The sequence below is a fragment of the Callospermophilus lateralis genome, unplaced genomic scaffold (genome assembly GCF_048772815.1).
Source record: "Callospermophilus lateralis isolate mCalLat2 unplaced genomic scaffold, mCalLat2.hap1 Scaffold_45, whole genome shotgun sequence".
Taxonomy (NCBI): Eukaryota; Metazoa; Chordata; class Mammalia; order Rodentia; family Sciuridae; genus Callospermophilus; species Callospermophilus lateralis.
The window spans coordinates 528,084-551,560 of NW_027514398.1; the positions used below are offsets into that span (position 1 = coordinate 528,084).

The following is a 23,477-nucleotide window of genomic DNA, read 5'->3' on the forward strand; positions in this document are numbered from 1 at the left end:
AGTAAAATGTTAACAAGTGGCTATGTTTGATAATGAAATCATGAGCAAATTTTCTTCTTGGTATTTATTAAAAGAACACAATTTTCCACATAAAAATTATTTTTAACAATTAAAAAAATAAATCTTCTTTTAGAAATGTAGATATACTGTCAGCATGAAAGTATTTGTTTATTTACCAATTATTTGAATTTCATCCAACAGACATTTAATAAGGGATGAGTGTGGCTCATATCTCTTCTTAATATCCAGAATGAGAAAGGGCAATAATCAGTGATTTTAATTTTTACTAGAATTTAGAATTATTGAGTGAAGATGAAGATGCAGTTGGGGGTTTGAAAAAAGTTTTGAATAATACAATGTTGAGGACAGGCAGAGAGTGGTTCAGTGGCAAGCACGGTAAAAAAAGCGTTTTTCTATCATTACTTCTGTTGGAAGATGGCCTGATCCATTATTCCAGCCCTAGCACCTTGGATTTTAGGGAATCCTATACACCATTCTGAAGATACCCTCTGCTTCCATAAGGGGAAGAAAAGACTATGTTGGCCATGGTACTGAAGCTGATTTGTTACACAGTTCATAAAGAAATGTTACAAAGAAAAAATTTAAACTGTAACAGGGGAGGAAAATTCTCAAATTTAACTTTCTCTGTGTTTTTCCTATGCTATAAAAATATTTCTATAGACATTCTGGATCTTTTACATAAGGTATTATCCTCATGCTTTATGCTTAATCTTAGCCAAATATTTACTACATAATTACAAAACTGAAGACATAAAATTGATAGTAAGAAAAAGTATCAGTGTACATAACTGTTTAAAAATGAAGATTAAAAAAAACATACCTCTATTGCATGATCAATATTCTCTTTTAGACAACTTCCAGGATGTACTACTGATTTCTGTACATCAGATTCTTTAATTACCACTGAATCAACAGAGAAGCTAAATATAAATAAAAAAGTATAAAAAAATTAGTGTTGTGTGTTTTATCCAAAGTTTCTACCATGCATAACGTGTACTGAGGCAGTGGGGAGACAAAAATGATAGTTCCCCCAGGGTTACAAGTATTGTAACTTAAAACATTTTTGACTAAGTTTTCCATTTAAAAGTAACAATGAATATTATGTCAGTATAAATGTATGATAAAAAATTTATTATGTAAAAAAAACATTTTTAATAAGTCTTTTAAAAATAACATCTTAGATATGCTTATATAGCAACAGTGTACATAATATAACATGCTATATACACTGATACTACACACTACTTATATACCTAAGATATATGATACATATTATTCATATTACATGGATATCTAAATTACACAGACACAAAACATATAATAATATAGAATAGATTTTATTGGATTAAATATATTAAAATAGCCAGGTACAGTGGTGCGTGCTTGCAACTCCAGAAATTTGGGAGGTTGAGGCAGGAGGATCAAAAATTCAAGATGAGCCTTAGCAATTTAGTGAGACTCTCTTTCAAAAAAAAAAAAAGGGTTGGAAATGCAGGAAGATGGCTGAATAAAGCATTTGCTTCCCTGACAGATCTGTTGAAGGAACCAAGAAAAGCAAAAAGGTCACTTTTTTCAACAAGATGTGTGAATGGTCCAGAACTAGGAAGGACTTAACTGGAATTTAATACTGGATACTCAAAACATATCATGGACTCAAGAGATCTTGTATAATAAAATAAGGGGGAAAGATCCCTAGGCTCCAGAGCTGTAAAATAGCTGGAAGTACAAATCAGAATAATCCCTAAGTGAATGTAGTAAAGCAATAAAGGAACCCCCATTCCTAGAAAAACAGAGATGTTTTGCGGTATGGAGAGCTTAAGAGCTCAGAGATACTGCTCAAAAAACAACAAACAAACAAACAAAAAAGCCCAGTAAGCTGTGCTGCACAGCATCTGTGTACAGGAGGGAAACTACCAGCTTTCTTGGCGGCATGCATGGAGGACAGCAGAAAGAACCCTTGTGAAGCAATGGCTGGGGGGCCTGTAGCTAGGTGAGTCAATTATTGGCAGATCGAAATCTGGTCCCAAAAATGTGCAAGGCAAACCCATGCTGTGTGATAGAGAGTGTTCCAAAGTGACCAGGAGAAAATCAAGCATGTAGGGACATTTACACAGGAGAATACTGATCAAGGAAACCCACCTGGCTTTCCCCTCCATATCCAATCAGCTGCTTGCAGTACTGGCTGGAAGAGAAGTGCCTGACTGTGAATTTGAAAGGACAGGCAAAGGAAGAGATCAAGTTTGGAGACCAAATGATGACCAGGGTTCATGGGGTCTGCAGGCAAAGTAGTGGGCTAAGAACAGATTCCTACATCACATGTGTAGAACCTAAAGGAGATTCCCGAGGTACGGTCTTCTAATGTGGACAGACAATTGCTGAGCCTTGGAGGTGTGATGACTTAAAATCTTCAGACCAATAGGCACGCAGTGAAGAGAATGGAACGTACCTAAGCCTACACCTTGGCTCTAGTAGTTCCACTTCCAGGACTAACACTCTCACCCTAGCAACCCTAACTACCCTGAGGGTAGAGCTAGCATCAAATTCCAGACAACATACCTAACTGCTCAGAAGAGATGCTGAGAAACTTGAACTGCAATGGAAAAAAGTGTTCAATTTTTCATCCAGATTCCTTTTTTTTCTTTTCTCACTTGTCTACCATTTTTGAAACCAAGTATTTTTCATGGATCATTTTATTGAGGACTGAGATATCTGAATAGTACATTACAGTTTTGTTGTTTATTTTTTTCTTTTAAAAAATTATATATATATATATTATATATATATATATATTATATATATATATATATATATATATATATTCCCCTCTCATTTATCTGTTTCCTTGGATTCTCTTTCTCACTTTTCTCTTGCTAACACCCAACCTCTATTAAGTCCTCCCTTCATTCTTCCTATAATTTTTTAACTTCTATCTTTTCTGATCCTTTCTCATAAACATCACACCCTACATGACTTTTGTTCTCTCTTTGTCCACCAATGGAAACTATAAACTTTTTGCAAACTTACTGTTTATATTGTAGACAATAATTGAACACATCATTTCAGTTTAATGGAACAAAACTGTGGATGCCTTAATAGGAGCTATTTGGTTTAAGGCTGTATATTGTTTGTATTGGTTGCAGTTATTATTTGTCTCTTCCTTAAAAGTGAGGTACTAGAAATCTTCAGGGACACTATGAATCTACAGGGTAGAAACTGTACTGCCTGAAATCCACACTGCTAGAAGGACAGACATAAGAACAACATGAGAAAACAATGGAACAAAGTGGCCCAAACAAACCAAGATGATCTAATAATTAAACCCATAGACAACACAGTAAAAAAATGTAGAAAAGGAATTTAGAAAGTACATATTAGACTGACCTGGTACATAAAGAATGATATAGAAAATAAAATCAGAGATAAATTTGAGGATGTAAAAGATCATTGCAGAGGCAGAGATTCTCAGAAAATGACAACAACAACAACAACAACAACCCCAAAAATCCTCAAAATGAAACAATCAATAAACCAATTAAAAATTCAATGGAAGATAGAACCTTGGGCAATGAAGACAAAATATATAATTTTGAAAATAAAGTTGACTACACAGGGAAGATGGTAAGAAACCATGAACAGAACTTCCAAGAATAATGAAATAACAAAAAAAGACCAAATTAAGATTTATCGGGATAGGTGAAGGCATAAAGATACAAACCAAAGGAATGCCCAGTTTTTCAATGAAATAATATGAAAAAGTTTCCAAAATCTGAAGAATAAAATGGAAAATCAAATACAAGAGGACCTCAAATGTACAAGATCACAACAGACCCACATCAAGACACATTATAAAGAAAAAGGTCAAATATAGAAAATAAGGTTTGAATTTTAAAGGCTATGAGAGAAAAAAATATCAGATTATATATTGAGGGAAACTAATTAGGATCTCAGGTGATTTTTCAACCCAGACCCTCAAAGCCAGGAGGTCCTGGAATAATATATACCTAGTTCGGAAGAAGATGGATGCCAACCAAGAATTTTATATCTAATAAAATAAAACTTCAGATTTAAAGATAAAATAAAAATCTTCCATAATAAACAAAAGTTAAAAGAATTCATAACTAGAAAATCTGTGCTATAAAACATTATCAACAAAATATTCCATGAAGATGGAAAAAAAGTCAAAATCAACACAGGGAGGAGCCATACAAAAGGAATAATCAATCAAAGGAGAAATTAATTCAAAGTAAAAAGTAGAAATAAACTAAAATGACTGGGAACACAAATCATATCTCAAATATAATGTTAATGGTCTAAACTAATAAACCCAAAAAGACATAGATTGGCAGATTGGATTAAAAAAACAAAACTCAAAAATCTGTTGTCTCCAAGAGACTCACCTCATAAGCAAAGACATCCACAGAGTAAAAATGAAAGGATGGGAAAAAACATATCACTCACATGGATTGAGTAAACAAACGGGTTTCTATCCCCATGTCAGATAAAATGTACTTCAAGCCAAAAGTTAATCAGAAGGGAAAAAGAAGACATTTCATACTGCTTAAGGAAATTATACATCAACAAGACATAATACGTTAAATATTTATGCCCCAAACAATGGAGCATCTACATATATCAAACAAACCCTGCCTCAATTTCAAGAACTAATTAGACCATAATACAATATTACTGAGTGACTTTAACAAACCTTTCTCACTACTGGATAGATCGTCAAAAAAAAACTAAACAAAAAAACTATAGAACTTAATAATATAGTCAATAATTTATACTTAACAGACATATAAAGAGTATTATATCCATCAATGAATACATGTTCTTCTCAGCAGCACACAGACTCTTCTTTAAAATATGCCACAAAGCAACAATTATGAAATAAAAAAAGAGATTATACCCTGCATTCTATCAGATCATAATGGAATGAAATTAGAAATCATTGATACAATAAAAAATAAAAACTCCAACACCTAGAGACTAAATAATATGCTATTGACTAACCAATGGATATAAGAAGAAGTCAGGGATGAAATTTTTAAAATACTTACCAGAGATAAATGAGAACTGATACAACTTGTCAAAATCTCTGGGACACTATTAAGCTAAATTCATTAAAAGAATGGAAAGTCAATGAGTATATGACCTAACATAAGATCTCAAAGCCCTAGAAAAAGAAAAACAAATCAACACCAAAAGCAATAGAAGACAGGAAATAATTAAAATCAGAGCTGAAATAAGTGAAATTGAAATAATCGGAACAATTAAAAAATTAACAAAACAAAAAGTTGTGTCTTTGAAAAAATAAATAAAATTGATAAACTCAATCGTGCTAATGAAGACAGAAAACTCAAATCACTAAAATTCATAATCACAAAAAATATTACAGCAAATACTGTTGAAATACAGTAGAGAATCAGAAGCTATTTTGAAAATTTATACTCCAATAAAAATGAAAAATTTAAAGACATCAACAAATTTCTAGAGACAAATGAGCTACCCAAATGGAATTAGGAGGATATACACAATTTAAACAGATCAATTTCAAGCAATAAAATAGAAGAAGTCATCAAAAGCCAACCACTTAAGTAATGCCCAGGACAAAACAGATTCTTACTCAGTTCTACAAGACCTTTGATGAATTAACACCAATAAGCCTCAAACTATTTCATGAAACAGGAAAGGAGGGAACTCTTCCAAACTCATTCTATGAAGCTAGTATCACCTGATATCAAAATCAGACAAAGACACATCAAGGAAAGATAACTTCAGACCAATATCCCTTATGAACATAGATGCAAAAATTCTGTATTCAATTCTGGCAACTCACATATAAAAACATTAAAAATATAGTTGTTATGGTTTGGTTGTGAGGTATCCCCCAAATGTTCACATAAGACAATGCAAGAATATTCAGAAGAGAAATGACTAACCTAATCAATGAATTAATCCCCTGATAGGAATTAAATGAAGTGGCAGGGTATGGCTAGAGGAGATGGGAATTGGGGGGATGGTGACGGAGTATACATTTTTTATCTGGAGAGTGGAGTCTCTATATAGGGTATATATTTTGTATCTGGAGAGTGAAGTCTCTGTCTCTGTTTCTTGATCACTATGTGAACTCCTTCCCTCTGTTACACTCTTCTTCCAGATGTTCTGCCTTACCTCAAAGCCCAAGGGATGGAGCTGGCCTTCTATGGACTAAGATGTCTAAACACCATGAGCCCTCAAATAACACCATGAGCCCTTTTCCTCTCTTAAAATTGTTCTGGTCAGATCTTTTAGTAATAGAAATAAAAAAGCTGACTAAAACAATAGTGCATCATATTCAAGTGGGATTCAAGGTTGGTTCAACATACAGAAATAAATAAATGTAATTCATCACATCAATAGACTTCAAGAAGAATCATATGATCATTTCAATTGGAGCACAAAAAAGCATTTGACAAAATAAAGCACCCTTTCATGTTTAAAACACTAGAAAAACTAGGGATAATAGAAACAAATCTCAACACTGTAAAAGCTATACATGCTAAACCCAAGACCAAAATCATTCTAAATGGAGAAAAACTGAAGGCATTCCATCTACGAACTGTAGTAAGACAAGAATACCTTTTTTTTACCACTTTTATTCGATATAATCCTGGAAACTAGCCAGGGCAAGTAGACAGAAGAAAGAAATTAAAGGGATACAAATAGAAAAAGAACTCAAATTATTACTATTTGCTGACAATATGATTCTATATTTAGAAGACCTAAAAAATCCACCAGAAAACTTCTATAATTAATGAACGAAAATCAGCAAAGTAGCAGGATGTAAAATTAACAACCATACATCAAATGCATTCCTATATATCAGTGATAAAGCCACTGAAAAAAATTAGGAAAACTACCCCATTCACAATAGCGTCAAAAAATAAAGTAGAATATTTGGAGTCAATCTAACAAAAGAGGTGAAAGACCTCTACAGTGAAAACTACAGAACACTAAAGAAAAAAATTGAAGACCTTAGAAGATGGAAATATCTCCCATGTTCTTGGATAGGCAGAATTAACATTGTCAAAATGGCCATACTACCAAAAGCATTATATAGATTTAATGCAATTCCTATTAAAATTCCAATGACATTCTTTGTAGTACTAGAAAAAGCAATCATGAAATTCATTTGGAAAAAAGAGACCCAGAATAGCCAAAGCAATCCTTAGGAAAAAAAGTGAAGCAAGAGGCATCATAATACCAGAACTTAAATTATACTACAGAGCCATAACAGAAACAACAAAAAACAATGGGATGACACTGGCACCAAAACAGACACATAGACCAATGATAAAGAATAGAAGACATAGAGACAAACCCATATAAATACAGTTATCTCATACTAGACAAAGGTGACAAAAATACTCAGTGGAGAAAAGATAGCCTATTCAACAAATGGTGCTGGGAAAACTGAAAATCCACATGAAGCAAAATGAAATTAAACCTCTATCTCTAATCTTGCACAAAACTCATTTCAAAGTGGATCAAGGATTTAGGCACTAGAACAGAGACCATGCATTTAACAGAAGAAAAAGTAGGTCCAAACTCTACCATCTCAGCTTAGGAACTGACCTCCTTAACAAGATTTCTAGAGCACAAGAACTATAAGCAAGAATCAATAAAAAGATTAAAACTAAAATGGTTCTTCACATCAAACAATCAATAACATGAAGAGAGTGCCTACAGAATGGGAGAAAACCTTTACCACACATACACCTCAGAGCATTAATCCCCAGGATATATAAAAAACTCAAGAAACTTAAAACCAGGTGCTGGGGTTGTGGCTCAGTGGTAGAGTGCTTGCCTGGCATGTGTGAGGGACCTAGGGTTTGATTCTCAGCACCACATATAAATAAATTTTAAAAATAAAGATTCATCAACAACTAAAAAAAATAAATAAAAAACAATAAAAACACCAGAAAAACAAACCAATCAATAAATGGGCTAAGGAACTGAACAGACACTTCACAAGACATACAATCGATCAACAAATATGTGAAAATACATTCAACATCTCTAGCAATTAGAGAAATGCAAATCAAAACTACAATGAGATTCTATCTCACTCCAGTTAGAATGTCAACTATCAAGAATATGAGCAACAGGCCTAGGGACATAGCTCAGTTGGTAGACTGCTTGCCTCACATGCCCAAGGCCCTAGTTCAATACTCAGCACCACAAAAAAAGAAAAAGAAAAAAATATGCAACAATAAATGTTGGCAAGCATGTGGGGGTAAAGGTACACTCATACATTGCTGGTGGGACTGCAAATTGATGCAACTACTATAGAAAGCAGCATGGAGATTCCTAAGAAAACGTCGAATGGAACCACCATTTGACCCAGTTATCCCACTCCTAGGTTTATACTCAAAGGGCTTTAAATCAGCATAATACAGTGATGCAGTCACATCATGTTTATAGCAGCTAAATTCACAATAGCTAAACTACAGAACCAACCCAGGTGTCCTTCAACAGATGAATGGATAAAGAAAGTGTGATATATATCTTCCCAATGGAGTATTACTCAGCCTTAAATAAGAATGAAATTATGGCATTTGGTGGCAAATGGATGGACCTGGAGAATATCATGCTAAGCTAAATAAGCCAATCCCAAAGAACCAAAGACTGAATATTTTGTCTGATATGCAGATACTAATTCACAATGGGGGTGGGGGAGTAGGGAAGAATAAACATATTTTGGATTAGACAAAGGGCAATGAGGGGAGGGGAGGGTTATGAGGGAAGAAAGGATAGTAGAATGAATCAGATATTATTACCCAGGTACATATAGGATTACATCACATATTCTACATCATGCACAACCAAAGAATGAGAAGTTACAATTCATTTATGTATGATATGTCAAAATGCATCCTACTGTCTTAGATAACTAGTTAGAAGAAAAAAAAATCGTTAGAACTAAAAAAAAATAATTAGTAATTGAAAATACATATATAGAAATAATAGTTCATTAAATTTGATTTGTCTAACATTACCCAACTGGTATGTGGTAGATCTGAACATGAGTTATTTTAAATAAAAACAGTAGTTCTGAAAAAAAAAGAAGAGGGGTGAGGATGTGGCTTGGTGGTAAAGAGCCCCTGAATTCAATCCTGATACAAATATATGTGTGTGTGTGTGTGTGTGTGTGTGTGTGTGTGTGTGTGCATGTATGTATGTATGTATGTATATAAAGATATATCTAAGATATATTACTGAGTTAAAAAAGCTTGTAAATTCTCACTTGCATTAAAAACCTGTTTTAACATATATGTCTATATAAATAGGAAAATGTCTGAAAGAATACATATCAAAAGTAACAATGATTGCTTATATTGGAAATGAAGTGTGGCAACAGTAAAGAGAAGGTTCTTAACTTACAGTTAGTTTAATTTTAACTTACAATCAGTTTAATTTTTATTTTATCTAGCCACATATCTTTTGGTATGTATGTCTAAATTCTGTATTGTTATATAAGCATTCACTACTTTGTAACAATGTTTTCTTAAAATGTCTAATCTTATAACAATAAGGTAAGATTAGTATTTAGAAATCATGTGGATTTAGAATATATCAGTGACTTATATAGACAAAGATAAGTTTAAATTCCTAGGCTGGGGTTGTGGCTCAGTGGTAAAGTTCTTGCCTAGTGTGTATGAGGCACTGGGTTCAATTCTTAGCACTGCATGTAAATAAATAAATAAATAAATAAAATAACAACTAATAAAAATGTTTTTTTAAAAAGGCTTAAATTCCTTAATTGAAGACAAACAAAATGAAACAATACTTCCTCTAAATTTATATACATTTGGATACATAAATTACATACATACATTATTTATATACACATATACATGCACACACACAATGATTATAATGTATGCGTACATATAAAACAAATAATTTTAAGAAAAAATGAAGTAGAAAAGTAAGATACAGACTCTTTGGGGATGATTTTAATTTATGTAAGAACATGACATCTAAGTAAAGATCCAAAAGAGATGAGGGTGTGGGCATACAAATACCTGGAGAATAATCATTCTAGGTAGAAGAAAAAGCCAATGAATCCCTAAAGCAGAAGCGTACTGATATGTGATATATTTGAGGATCACAGTGGGGATGTATGAGGTTTTTTTTTTTTAATCTTTTAAAATTGTTTTTAGTTGTCAATGGACCTTTACTTTATTTATTTATATGTGGTGCTGAGAATCAAACCCAGGACCTCACACAAGCCAGGCAAGCGCTTTACCGCTGAGCTCCAACCCCAACCCCATGGGATTACATGGTTTGAGAACAGTAAGTGATAAGAAAGTCAGTAGGAAATGAAAGTCAAAGATGTCATGGTCCTCAGGACTAGTGAGACTGTAAAGAGCAGAAGAGGATTAGAGTAACATGATGTAACTGAAATAAAAGGAAAGGTTCTGGCACTTGTGTTGACTATATAGAGAACAGACTGTAAACAGAAGTTAAGTAATCCAGGTGAAACACACAACAATGGCAGGGACCAGTGGAGCAGTAAGGAGTGGCACAATTTTGATGTACTTTGAAGGTTAAAAAATCCCAAGATTTTTTCATAGAATGGCAGAGAGTTATGACAGAAAGGAGTCAGGATGGATGAAGATGGCTACAGAAGGAGCAAATTTTAGAAGATCCTGATCCAAGAAAACATACATAGTGGTAATTGAAGATCATTTCTTCTCTCCTCATAGATCAGGGTTCTATTTGGGACATGATGAATTTGAGCATTAGACAATCAAATGGAGTATATTCAAGTCATAGTGGAATGATCATACTTAGATTATTTAAGTATTCACCACATCAACATATCAAAGCCTAGGCATAGAACAAACAAGTAAATATCTACTACCTCACTTATTTTAATTCAGAAAATAGATTAATAATAACATCTTTATAAAAGTATAAGTAAAATTCCTATAATAAAATGTCTTTGGTTTATACCAACATTTATTTCACACATTTCAAAGATACAGAATTATATCCTGCTCTTATTTATTAAAAATATTACATCCTATCTCTTTGTTAACGTTATATTTTATTCTTAAAATAACCATTCCAGATGATACTATCATTGTTACTAAGCTACAAATACTGCTGAATGAAGTTTTAAGTAAATAGATACCTTGGGTCCACTTTGGCCTCACTAATGGCTTGAAGCTTCTCCTGTAGAGAATAAATTTCTGCCCTATGATTTTCTTCAGTTTCTTTCAATTGTTTGCGCAAAAAGCATATGAAGTTTTCTAATTCTTGAATTTGTTCTTCAAGTTGTTTAATTTTTTTGGTATCTTTCAGAGAAGATAACTGGAAGAGAAGACAATACACATTTCAATACAAACTTCTCAGTGAAATAACAATCATTTTATTTCAATGTATAAAAATATTTATTTTTTGAAAAATGTTTTGAGTGAAACTCAGGTTTTAATTTGACTCATTCTGACTGATGAAAACAAGAGAACAGTGTGATTCAAGATCATTTCTCCTATCCTTATGGTATAGTATCTCTAAATTCAACAATTTTATATCTTTAAAACAATTCAGAAATATGAAACAAAAGAAGGGTTGAAAAGGGACCAGAGGAGAGTAGTTAACACCTTTTACTTTCCTCTTTTATTTTTATTTCTTAAAAAATGCTGAGAATTAATCACTAAACTAACTTTTTTGCCAATTAAATGAGCCATTAGTTAACATGCAATTTGGGAAGTAGTGGACAGACTACCTCAAGAAGATATCAATTTAAAAAAATACAAACTTAAAATATTACTATATTCAAAGAACCCCTGAAGTGAAAAAGCATGGTATTATCTGATATGCTTGAAATTCTATTCTGTTCACCAAAGCAATTCCAATAATAAAACTCATTCCTAAAAGCAAAAGTGAAGGCCTAGAGATACCTTAAACACAAGAAGTCTAGTTAACTGGCCAAATAATCATGAAAGAAAAACATTAACTGTGACTAATTGTTTATGGTTCATTGTATGGTCCCTTAACATTGTTACTTCCCATTATTCCATCTTGGTCTTTTAACTCACTCTCTAGTTTCCCCTGATAACTCATTCTTGTCCTTGACCTCTTCTCCTTGACATTCATGCTGATTATAAATCTTTACCTCATAATTAAATTTTTCTCCCAGGTTTCAGACTTCTATTTTCAACTAACTCCTATATATTTTTTCAAAGTCAATAAGTATTCTATTCTTAACTCAATATATTTAAAACTGAATTATTATTTTTTTCACAAATTGGTTCCTTTCTATGACTAGAACCATACTCTAGTTTCTTAAGCTAGAAACTTGGGTATCATTCTTAATTTCTGCTAACATTAAAAACAAACTAGAACCTAACTCTAAGTGTTGAACTTAACTTTCTATCATACTCAATTCAATCTGGCTGGTCTTCCCATCAATAATTTCATCCCTTCCAACTGATCCTAATGGTATCAACTTAAAATAAAAATCTTATTGTTACTCCCACTATTTAAAATCCTGCTGTAGGTCTTATCACCAATAGCATAAAACATAAACATGTTTCATCAGAGTACATAAAACCTTTCCTAATCAAGCTCCTTCCAATCTCTCCAGTTTTATCTAGCTAACACAACCTGAACTCCCAGTTCTCCCAAATGGATGCAATCTTAGATAGAGCTCAATGCTTAAGACTCCATAGCCTTCCCCAAATTTCCAACCCAGTTACTCCTACCCATACCCTCATGCTACTCATCTCCCCAGGAAAGACAAAACTCTTTTTACTCCCTCCATTCTTTACATTTCAGAAATTTTCAGTGTATTTTATATATGCTTTCCCAATGGATTATAATTTCCTATGGAAAATGACTCAGTAATTTTAGTTTTCTCTAGCACTTAAATGAATATCCAATGATTATGTGAACAAATAAGACTAGGGATTAGATACACAAGTCACCTTCCCCTGTGAGTTCTAAGGACAGAATTATGAAATGGTGGACTCTAAGTGATGCTTCATGTTAATTATAAGTCAGAAACTATTTACCTATTTCTTGTGTTTTTACATTCTGTAGTTCTAACTGGTATATTTTCTGAAGCTCCTTGATCTTTTCCTCTTGAGCAGAAATAAGCTCCTCTTTAAGATTGCAAAGAGCTTTATCTTTTTCATTTTCCATATATTCACAAACCTGATCCACGTGAGCTGAATAAACCAGTGAAAGGCATATGCATTGAGCTTCCATCTGTAGCCTTAAATCATTCTGAAAGTGAATATATATTAGAAAAATTTAAAATAATTTACTATAAAATAATTTGCTTTTTGCATATACTAAAACAAGAGGAGAAATAAATTATAGTTTAAAACTTCATAAGAGAACCAATGACATTTTTTTCTTCATTCTTCATTCAGTTATACTGAGCTACTTCTTTTTTCTAGGAGAGTAGTATCATTACCTCAATTTTAGAGCAAATTTTGATATTTGGTATAGCTTATGATTTGTCCATATTGGAGAGTCTTTATTCTGACTGTCCGGGACTGCTCCCTACAGAAACAAGTTGCCTCTGCAGGAAACAGCCTAGAGCCTCAACATTTTAGGATGTTTAAAGGCGAAAAACCACATCCAGATTGACTTGGCAACCAGCAATCAAGCAAGCAAGAAGTAGTACAGAGGCAGAATAAAGCCATTAGCAAAACAATGCAATGTCTTAATCAAATTTTCATCTCATTCATTTCTCCTGGGATTTTTTCATAATCATAATCAAAAGAGAAATGGAGCAAAGTGACCCTAGTTGAATATAAATTAAAGAATGGCTACTAACATCTAATCAATTATTCCCCAGAAAGGTACACTGCCCAAGGAAAATGGGAACCAATAAGAACAATTTTACATTGTGTAAGAATTGCTATTTTGTATTGTAATTAGGCTATGCTAGGCAATTAGTAATGTGGTACAGTGATGGGGCTTTCCTATGGGAGAAGCTCTTCTTACGTAATATGGAGTCTCAGGGTAAAATGAAGTCTGTTTGGTCATTGCTTATATAGCCTGTCCTATAACATTCCCCACTGGTTTTTTGGAACTAATCAAATAATTAATTAATCATCATTGGTTTACAGCTACTGTAGTGAGTATGGAGGACCATCAGTTTTACAGAATGTATTTTTTGTTTTATATATCTTATTAAATAAACAGTTAAAGATGCAGGGTCCAATTAAAAACCCTAAGAGGACTAACAGCAATGGATCGGCTACAGCTGTGTAAGAGTAGTTAGCCAAGGAGACCAGGAGAACAAATTTTCATACCAATTTCTCTCATGTTGTCTTGGCTCTTCCTTATCTTTCATTTTTATTTTCAAATAACATTTTATTTTCATGGCACTGGGAATTGAACCCAGGGGTTCTCTCTACCTGTGAGCGACATTTCCAGCCCCCCCTTTTTTTTTCAATATTTTCATTTTTATGTGGTGCTGAGGATTGAACCCAGTGCTTCACATATGTGAGACAAACGCTCTGCCACTGACCCACAATCCCAACCCCAGCCCTTTTTGAGGCAAGGTCTCAACAAGTTGCCAAGGTTGGTCTTGAACTTAGAACCCTTCTCTGCCTTAGCCTCCCAAATAGCTGGAATTACAGGCATGCACCACCATGCCTGAATTTAAAATACTATTTTAAATATGGAAAAATGCAAGCAATAAACTCAAAACCCAAATTAACAAGTACTATAACATTTTCTCTATTTTTTTCATTCCCTGTACTCCCCATACACTTCTATGTTCTCATCACTCCTTTCTCACAGGCAACCATAATCATAGTTTGGTACAAATCCAGTCCAATTCTTACATTATCACTTCTCATTAGAATACATTTTGCATTCTCAATGCACTGTATATTTTGTATTTTTATGGACTTACACAAATGATATTAATTTTACAAGTTTATTTTCTCATTCAATATGTCTCTGGTATTATTCCATGTAGGTAACAGGGGGTTTAATGTCCAGTACCACAAACAAACAAAAAATTAACAGCATGTAGGCAACAGGTTAATTCATTTTAACTGTGGTATTATGACTATACCAAAATTTGTCCATTTCCTTTCAGGAGATAAATTGGTTTATTCCTAACTTTTGGATAAATGTGCTAATTTCTTTCTAATTAGTGGTTCTTAAATGTAACATGCATCAGAATCACTTGGAATGCTTATTAAAACAGGTTACTTTAGGAACCTAACCCCATCCCCACAGTTTCTGTTTCAGGAGAGGTCAAAGAGCTGTGAATTCTAACTCGTTACCAAGTAATGCTGTGCTTCTGGTCAGGAACCCCACTTTGAGAACTACTTAGAAATATAACTGCTAGGTCACAGATAGTGCATTTTTAACTGTGCTAGATTTGATCAAATTATTTTTATATAACAGTACTAATTTACAATGCTACCAGAAGGTTGAGTACTTATATACTCACATCCTCACCATTCTTTATATCAGACTAACTTCACCAACCTAATGGGTATAAAATGTTATTTTATTTTTACACTGAATAGTAAGGTTGAAAGAATATTTTCATGTTTATTAGATACTTTGATTTCCTATTCAGGCACATGTCTTTCACATCTTTTGCCCATTATTATTTTGTTTTTGGACCTCTTGTTACATTAATTGTTCTTTCTATATTCTTGATAGCTTTTGTTTGCAACTTACCTTCATGGCAAATATCTAGTCCCAGTCCTCAAATCTATTTTACATTATTGTTTTTAAAAGATACAATAAAAATTTTAAATCCTTTCCCATGCTTTGTCTTTATTAAAAGTTTTCCCTATCTTAAGATTCTATTTTCTTCTTATGTGTACATTTTTAACCAACCTGATTTTTTTCCCTAAAGCGACAATGATCTAATTCCCTAACTTCTAACCTCTAGTATCAAAAGTCAATTGTGCTCAAAACAATTTTGTTTTTTTTTTCCTCCCAAACATTTTTGAATACTCTAAGCTTCTTATGCTAATTTGGTCTATTTTTTGATTTCCTCTGTCTCTGCTCAAATATCATCTCATCAAAGTAGTCTTCCTTGACCTACCCTATGCAAAAAAAGCCCTACACTTAGGGAGATCTTATTCTTCTTATCATACTGTAATTTTATTCATAGCACTTAAGACCACCAGAAATATTTGTCTGTATTTTCTAATGTTCATTTAAACCCTAAAAATAAACTTTATTTTTCCTTGATCATTTTTATTCACTGTTAAATTATGAATGACTTGAACAGTGCCTGGAATGAAGTAGAGATTCACTAAGTGATTCATTGATTTGTAGGGCCTTCTTGCTAAATTTTTACAAGATACAGATCTGTTCTGGGCTTTTCATTATATTCTACTGATCTACTTAACCATCCTGGCATTAAACCATATTGTTTATAATGATTTTGTAATAAGTTTTAATAACAAATACATACTTTTTAAGATTGTCTTGAGTATTCTTGGCTATTTACTCTTCTATATCAATTTTAGAATCAGTGTTCCACATTCATTAAGAAACCTTATTGTAATTTTGACTAGAATTATTAATTAGGAGAGAACTGATATTTTTCTTTGTATCTTTCCATTATGGATATGATATGTATTAGCACACAGTCAGGTCTTTGTGTCCTTCAATATTTTATAATTTTCTTAACAAAAACTCAAAACATCTTATTATCTTGGTTTTAAAGTTTTGCCTGATCTGTTCATATTTTTTCTCATTTCCTATTCTTGTCATATTGCAAGAACTGGAGAAGCATTCACTAAGAACTACAAAACCATGTTGCAATAGTACTGTTGACAATGGGTATGTATCCTAGTCCTATACTTGATTCTAATGGAAATGCTTCTAAATTTCACCATCATAAATATAATCTGTTAACATTTTGATGAAAATCAGCATCATGACTAGAAAATTTCCCTGCTCTTCCTGATTTCCTAAAGCTTTTTTTTAAACTTATAAATGGGTTGTCAAATTTTTTATGTATTTTTTTCTGATGTGCACTAAAATAATCATGGATTTTGTCTTGCTATAAAAATGTAGAGATTACAGTCACAGATTTTTTTTTCAAATGTTTAACTATTTGTACACTCTTGGTATAACTTGCTAATATTTTATTTGGAATTTCTGCAACTACACTTACAAGTTAGATTACTCTACAATTTTATTTTCTTTACAATTCCTATCAGGACTTCATATTAATATTGGCCTTCTAAGGTGAATTGGGTGGTTTTTCTTTCTTCAGTTTTTCTTCTTTCCTTTCTTCTTCCATTCTCTCTTTAATCCTACTTTAGTGGACAATTACACTTTTGTTCTTGGAGAGTTAATAAGAATTACTTGTAAAATGGTCTTAAGTCTAGCATTTTGGTTTGAGATGAGGCAAAAGGGAAAACTTCTGACCACTACTTCAACTCTTTAATGATTACTGACTTATTCATTTCTATTTAATGGTTATATGAACTTATTCATTTCTATTTGCATTAGTTCTGGTAGTTTATATTCTTCCAGAACACCATTTAGAGTTTGCTTATATTTTCAAATCTATTGGCAGAGATTATTTGTAGCATTATTTATGACTTTTAAAATTTCTTGTGGTACCTGTACTTATGTCCTTATTTCCTTCTTGATTTTGCTTATGTGTTTTTCCCCCCTTGGTCATATTTTTGGAGATCTAATACCTGTAAATAATCTTTTCAAATAATAAACCTCCAAAGTTCTTAAAAATTTTTCCCACTTGTTTATTACAAGTTCTCTTATTTTTTGCTCTTTATTTCCTTCCTTCTACTTCCTTTGAATGTAGATATTCTTGACACTTTTCTATGCTGTTGAATACTTAACTCATTTCAATATCTCATTTATTAAATTGATAATATTTAAACCTAAAAATTATTTTTTACACATCATGTTACATACATTCTACTTTTTTTAAAAAAAATATTCATGTCTCTCCTTATGCATTTACTCTTTCAGATGAACTATAAACCAATTAAGTCAAATTTCTGTAACTTTTTAAGTTGGATAAATCTAGAGATAACTCACATTCTATAATATAAAAAATTGCCCACTCAGAAATGAGACTTTTCATTTATTCAAATATTTTTCATTAAAGTATTCTTATTTTATTTATATTGGTCTTACATATCTTTGGCTAATTTTGACATTTATTTTACATTAGGTTTTTTGGATTTTTTGCTTAGATTATTTTTCTCAATTTCTTAATTACACCTGTGAATTATCTACTTCTATTTATGCCATGTATCTTTTTATCTTTGGAATGGTTAGGGCTTATAGAACAATGCTAAATAGCAAGCGACAAAAGCTATTCTGATTTTCATTCTAACATGAAGGCCTATCCTGATTCACAGCTGATTCTTGATAAAGCAGCTTTGTTTATTTCCCCTATTCACCCCTCATTCATCCATTCGTAAAACATTATTAACTGCTGATCATGTGCAAAACATTATTCTAGGTACTAGGGATATAGTAGCTGTCTATATAGCCTATACAGTAGTGTCTCTTTGTCGCGACCCCTTGCCCGCAAGGAAGACGCAACTCAGGAATCTTCTTTCAGCAGTTCATTCAGGCCTTGATTAAAGTATCTTTTAGTGACCTCTCTCTCTCCCCCTGAGCGCCCAAGCACAGCCTAATAAAGCCTCCCACGTACCAATCTTAAGCCGCCGCGTGGATCTTTCTTATAGGGTGGCAAGGGATAGCGTGCCAACTCTCCACAAAAGAATTTGTTTATCACAGGCCACAGTGGGAGTCAGCGCCATCTTCTAATGGCGGCCACAATCTACAACAATGGCTTACCACAGTTCCCCCTTCTATTTTATAAAACAATGCAGGCGAAAGTAGAGGTCCTATCTCACTGTGCAGAAGCGGCTGCAATGTATGGTTCAGTCCTAAGGAGGCGCCTTCCCCAGACCTGACCCCATATCAGACGACGCCTTTTTTCGTAGGGCGGGGGTGTGGACGTCAAACCCGCATGCAATAGGACATGCTTTCCTTGAGGTCCGTTGAGGGATCACTCAAGTGCAGTGCTTTGCCTCGCATCCTGCATCGTGACGACGGTGAGAAGTAGGGCAACACAGGTAGCCTGGTAACATAACAAATTTTTAGTTGGCAACACAATCCCTAAGCCCCAGAGGAAAGTAAAGAGTCTGTAGCCGAGAAGAAAGACCAGTTCTAAAACCCATCTGCGTGCAATGGTAACAAGACCTGCAGAGTGCAAGGGCTATTCAGTACTGGGGGAGAATGAGAAAGAGGACATGCCAATCCCAGTGCAATGTGAAATTAACTTGGGGTGCAATGGACATGTCAAAGATTTACTGTTTAAGCTGCACAAGCCAGACTTGAGGTGAATTGCCATTTTCTAAAGCTGCAAGAGCTTGGATGATCATAGCCTTATCGTGAGCATTGTGGGCCTTGAGGTGACAGAGAAACCACAAACAGAGAAACATACTGAAGCAACACATTGCACCAAAAATGCCTACCCCCACCCACTCTTTAAAAAAGGAAAAGGCAGAAGATATCCAATCGGTGAATTGACCCAAAGTCACGGGATCAACACGGGTGCTATTCAAGAGAGCTATCTGGGTTAGTTGAGACTGGATCATGTCTTCCGCTTCCATGGACCAATTTCCAGCCAAATATTCGCCAATGATGCGGGAAGCATTCCTGGAATCATTAAATCTGACAGAGGTTATGCATAAATGTGCACGTTGGTCAACACAACCCAAAAGCACTAAGTCAGCCAATTCTTCTACCTGAGCTTGGAGTAAATCTATTCTTTGGTTGGCAGCTAAAATCCCTGACAAAATATGTTGATTAATTGTATTTTGGGATTCAAGTATGGTGGAAGTTTGTTGGACAACTTGATTAATAGTGGCAGCAGTTTGTACTTGATTGGCCATAGCCACTTCGGCCGTAACCGCTGCAGCAGCAGATATCGCCACTGCTGTCACTATAGCCGCTGTGATTCCAAAATCTCTGAGGACTCTAAGTAGCTCAACAATAGGGAATTTATCAGGATCCGCAGTGACCGGGATTGGGACAAAAGTTGGAATTTTCATAACCACTGCTACAGTCCAGGAACCATTCCAACACTCAGATAAGAGACAGGTAGTATGAGAACAATCCAGCATCCCCGATGAGGTGGCCTTAGCCAAAAGGAATAAGAAGGGGGATTGGACACAGACCATTGCAGGAGGCAATGTGGCATTATACAACAGAGAGTTGAATGAAACAGATGTAAGTCTATTACCTTGTTCACTTTCCCTAACAGTACCAGAAATATTAGCCAGCCAACTTTTGGCTCCTACCAACTGAGCCAGTGCAGAAATATCGGCTGAAGCCCCCTTTTCATTGGAAATCAGCCATTGAAACCAGGACCAACCTACTCCTGTAGAGGAGCTGGCACTATTGTTAAAGTTATAAACATACCTCTCAAGAGAGGGAGAAAGGGAGAAACCTTTAGCAACTTGATGTTTCTCCCAAGAATGATCCTGACAAGGCATAAATGTTGGGGGGAAACCAAGATTAGGGGAAGAGTAAGGAGAGGCCTTGAAATGAGTGGCATTATAAATACTACTAGAAGAAGGAGGCACTGGGGTTAGTGCCTCAGAGATAATAGCCAAGGTAGTTATGTTAAGAGCAGAGCTGCTGTTTGCGGGGGTCTCTGAGCCTGATTGCTTCTCCGAAGCTACCTTGCTCAATACAGCACTGATAATGCTTCCTGAGGCCTGATTGGACCGCAATGGGTCCTCCCAGTTAGTCAAATTTTTGGTCTTAAGGCTAATGCAATTAGCGTTTCTAAGGCTGAAACAAAAAACTCCTGTGAGATTAACTTGAGATTGATTAAAAATTCTCTCCATGTCCCCTCTAGGAGAGGCACAGGGAGCAGACATCTCTCATGAGGTTGAAAAAAGAGTGGGGAGGACACTAGAATTACCATGAACCGGCATCGGCATTGGCCATGCCCGTGCCACTGCCCACCACCGCATTGGTGTCGCCTGTGCCATCGGCACCAGCACCAGAGCCAGAGCACTTAGCAGAATGAAGATCCTCATCACAGGATTGTTGTGGTATCTCTTGTTGCTGGTCAGTTGATGTCGAGACTCTTCTTGTCAAGCGTTCAGGGACCCACAATGGTTCCATACGATCCTGGGGAAAAACACATACAGATCCTCGTGCCCATGTCAGCACGGGGTCAGGGCCGTTCCATTGGCCCGTAAGAACATCCTTCCACTTAACATAGCCAATCACAGAGGGCTGAGGGGACACATGTCTATTGGCTGCAGAGCGACCATGAATATCCAAATTCAAAAAATTAATGGTAAAGAGAGCTAAGGACAGGCGTTCTTTAGGAGTGTGTTCAGCTCCTATTCCCCCTTTTTGTTTTTGTAAAGTTTCCTTTAAGGTGCGATGAGCACGCTCAACAATGCCTTGTCCTTGAGGATTATAAGGCAAAACATGAGTAAGTTGCACTCCCATAGTAGAACAAAAAGCTGTAAATTGTCTGCCAGTATAAGCAGGTCCATTATCAGTCTTAAGGGATGCAGGTGAACCCCATGCTGCCCATGCCTCTAAACAGTGAGTAATGACATTACGTGCCTTTTCTCCCGATAAAGCAGAAGCATGGATAATTCCAGAGCACGTATCAACGGAAACATGCACATATTTAAGGTTACCAAAGTCAGGTATATGTGTCACATCCATTTGCCAAACAACCAATGGCTTTAATCCCCGTGGGTTTACTCCATAATTAGGGGGATGAAGAAATGTGACACAATGGGGACATTGCAATACTATCTGCCGAGCATCCGCTCTTGAGATGGAAAAACGCCTGTGCAGCGTTAATGCATTAACATGGAAGTTTTGGTGAAACAACTTAGCCCCCTCTAAGGAGGAAGCCAAGCATATCAATTGACCTCTAGTGGCTAAGTCCACACAGGCATTACCTTGGGATAACAGACCAGGAAGAGAGGTGTGAGCCCTGATGTGCATTGGATAAAAAGAAGCAGTGCGGTTAGAGATAAGCTGTTGAAGCTGAGTAAAGTAAACAGACACATTGTGGGCATCACTAATAGTTCCCACGGCCTCCAGGACTTTTAGTGCTTGTACCACATAGCTAGAGTCCGAAATAAGATTAAAAGGAAAAGAACACTGTTTAAAAACTTCAATAACAATTTGTAGTTCTACCCATTGTGGATTTCCAGGAGCAAATTGATGCTGGATAGGGGGAGAGTCATTAATTACGTAGGCTCCCATTCCAGACTTGGAACCATCAGTAAAAATGTTAACAGCCCCCGGAATTGGACTGGAAAGCTCTCCTCGAAACACCCCCACCGTACGGCGGCGGGTCCGGAGGATCATTTTTTTTTTCTTTTTGAGCTCCTGTTTATTTTTGTTCCCTTTTCCCATAGTTAGACTCCCTAGCTGCCGAGACAGTCTCCCGAGCTCCTCCTCCTCATCGTCCTCCTCTTCTGACCCACTTTTGCATGGGAGTGTGCGCAGTGTACTGAGATCTGGATACAAGCGTTTCCTCCCCCGTTTCTCACTCTGCACATTCCCTTCCTCCTGAAATATTTCACTCCGTGCCAGAGACAATCGCCTCCTCCCCTTTTTCTCGCTCCACACACTGCCATCCTCCTGAAATACGTCACTGCCTGCCGGAGATAATTGTTTCCTCCCCTGTTTCTCACTCCACACACTCCCACCCTCCTGAAATACCTCACTGCCTGCCATTTCTGATCTTTCTTCATGTAATTGCTCTAAAACTTCTTGTCCTTCTGCGAGGCAACTACGGATCATCTTCCAAAGGGGTATCACCCCACCCTCTAATATGCCCTGCTCAGAAGCAAAATCAAGATCTGTGCCTAACTTATCCCAGCTAGGCAGAGTGAGGCTGCCCGAGAACGCGAACCACGGTGCAACAATATCTGTCTTCTGTAAAAATCTCTGTAAATTACTACGTTTCACTTTTAGGCCCTTGGAATGTAACAGGTTATCTAGGGCCAGGAGAAGCGGACTTGAAGATACGGCACCCATGACACAACAAAAGACACACAAAAAACAAGAGTGAAAGTAAGAGCGAAAGTACACAGTGCAGCTGCAATAAGATGTAATGCTCTCTCTGGCTTTACAGAGGAGCCGCCGCTTTGATAGCGGGTCCCAATTACCTAGGACTAATCTCCGCTTTGATAGCGGGTCCCAATTACCTGGGACTGATCTCCGCTTTGATAGCGGGTCCCAATTATCTGGGACTGATCTCCATTTTGATAGGAGGTCCCACTTATCTAGGACTGATCTCCGCTTTGACCGCGGGTCCCACTTACCTGGGACTAACTGGTGCACCACCCCTGACTGCTGAAAGTTCTGGTTCCCGGGTTTTCAGCACCACTTGTCGCGACCCCTTGCCCGCAAGGAAG

The 23,477-nt window shown here is 35.4% G+C and overlaps 1 protein-coding gene across 1 annotated transcript in view; it reads right to left on the reverse strand.

The window, feature by feature from the left end:
- The window catches only part of LOC143388888 (A-kinase anchor protein 9-like), a 95,239-nt gene that overhangs the window by 41,379 nt on the left and 30,383 nt on the right, over positions 1-23,477 (reverse strand). Inside the window, 4 exon segments of the mRNA XM_076842336.1 lie at positions 842-941; positions 11,207-11,385; positions 11,917-11,945; positions 13,089-13,302. Coding sequence (XP_076698451.1) covers positions 842-941; positions 11,207-11,385; positions 11,917-11,945; positions 13,089-13,302 — 522 coding nt within the window.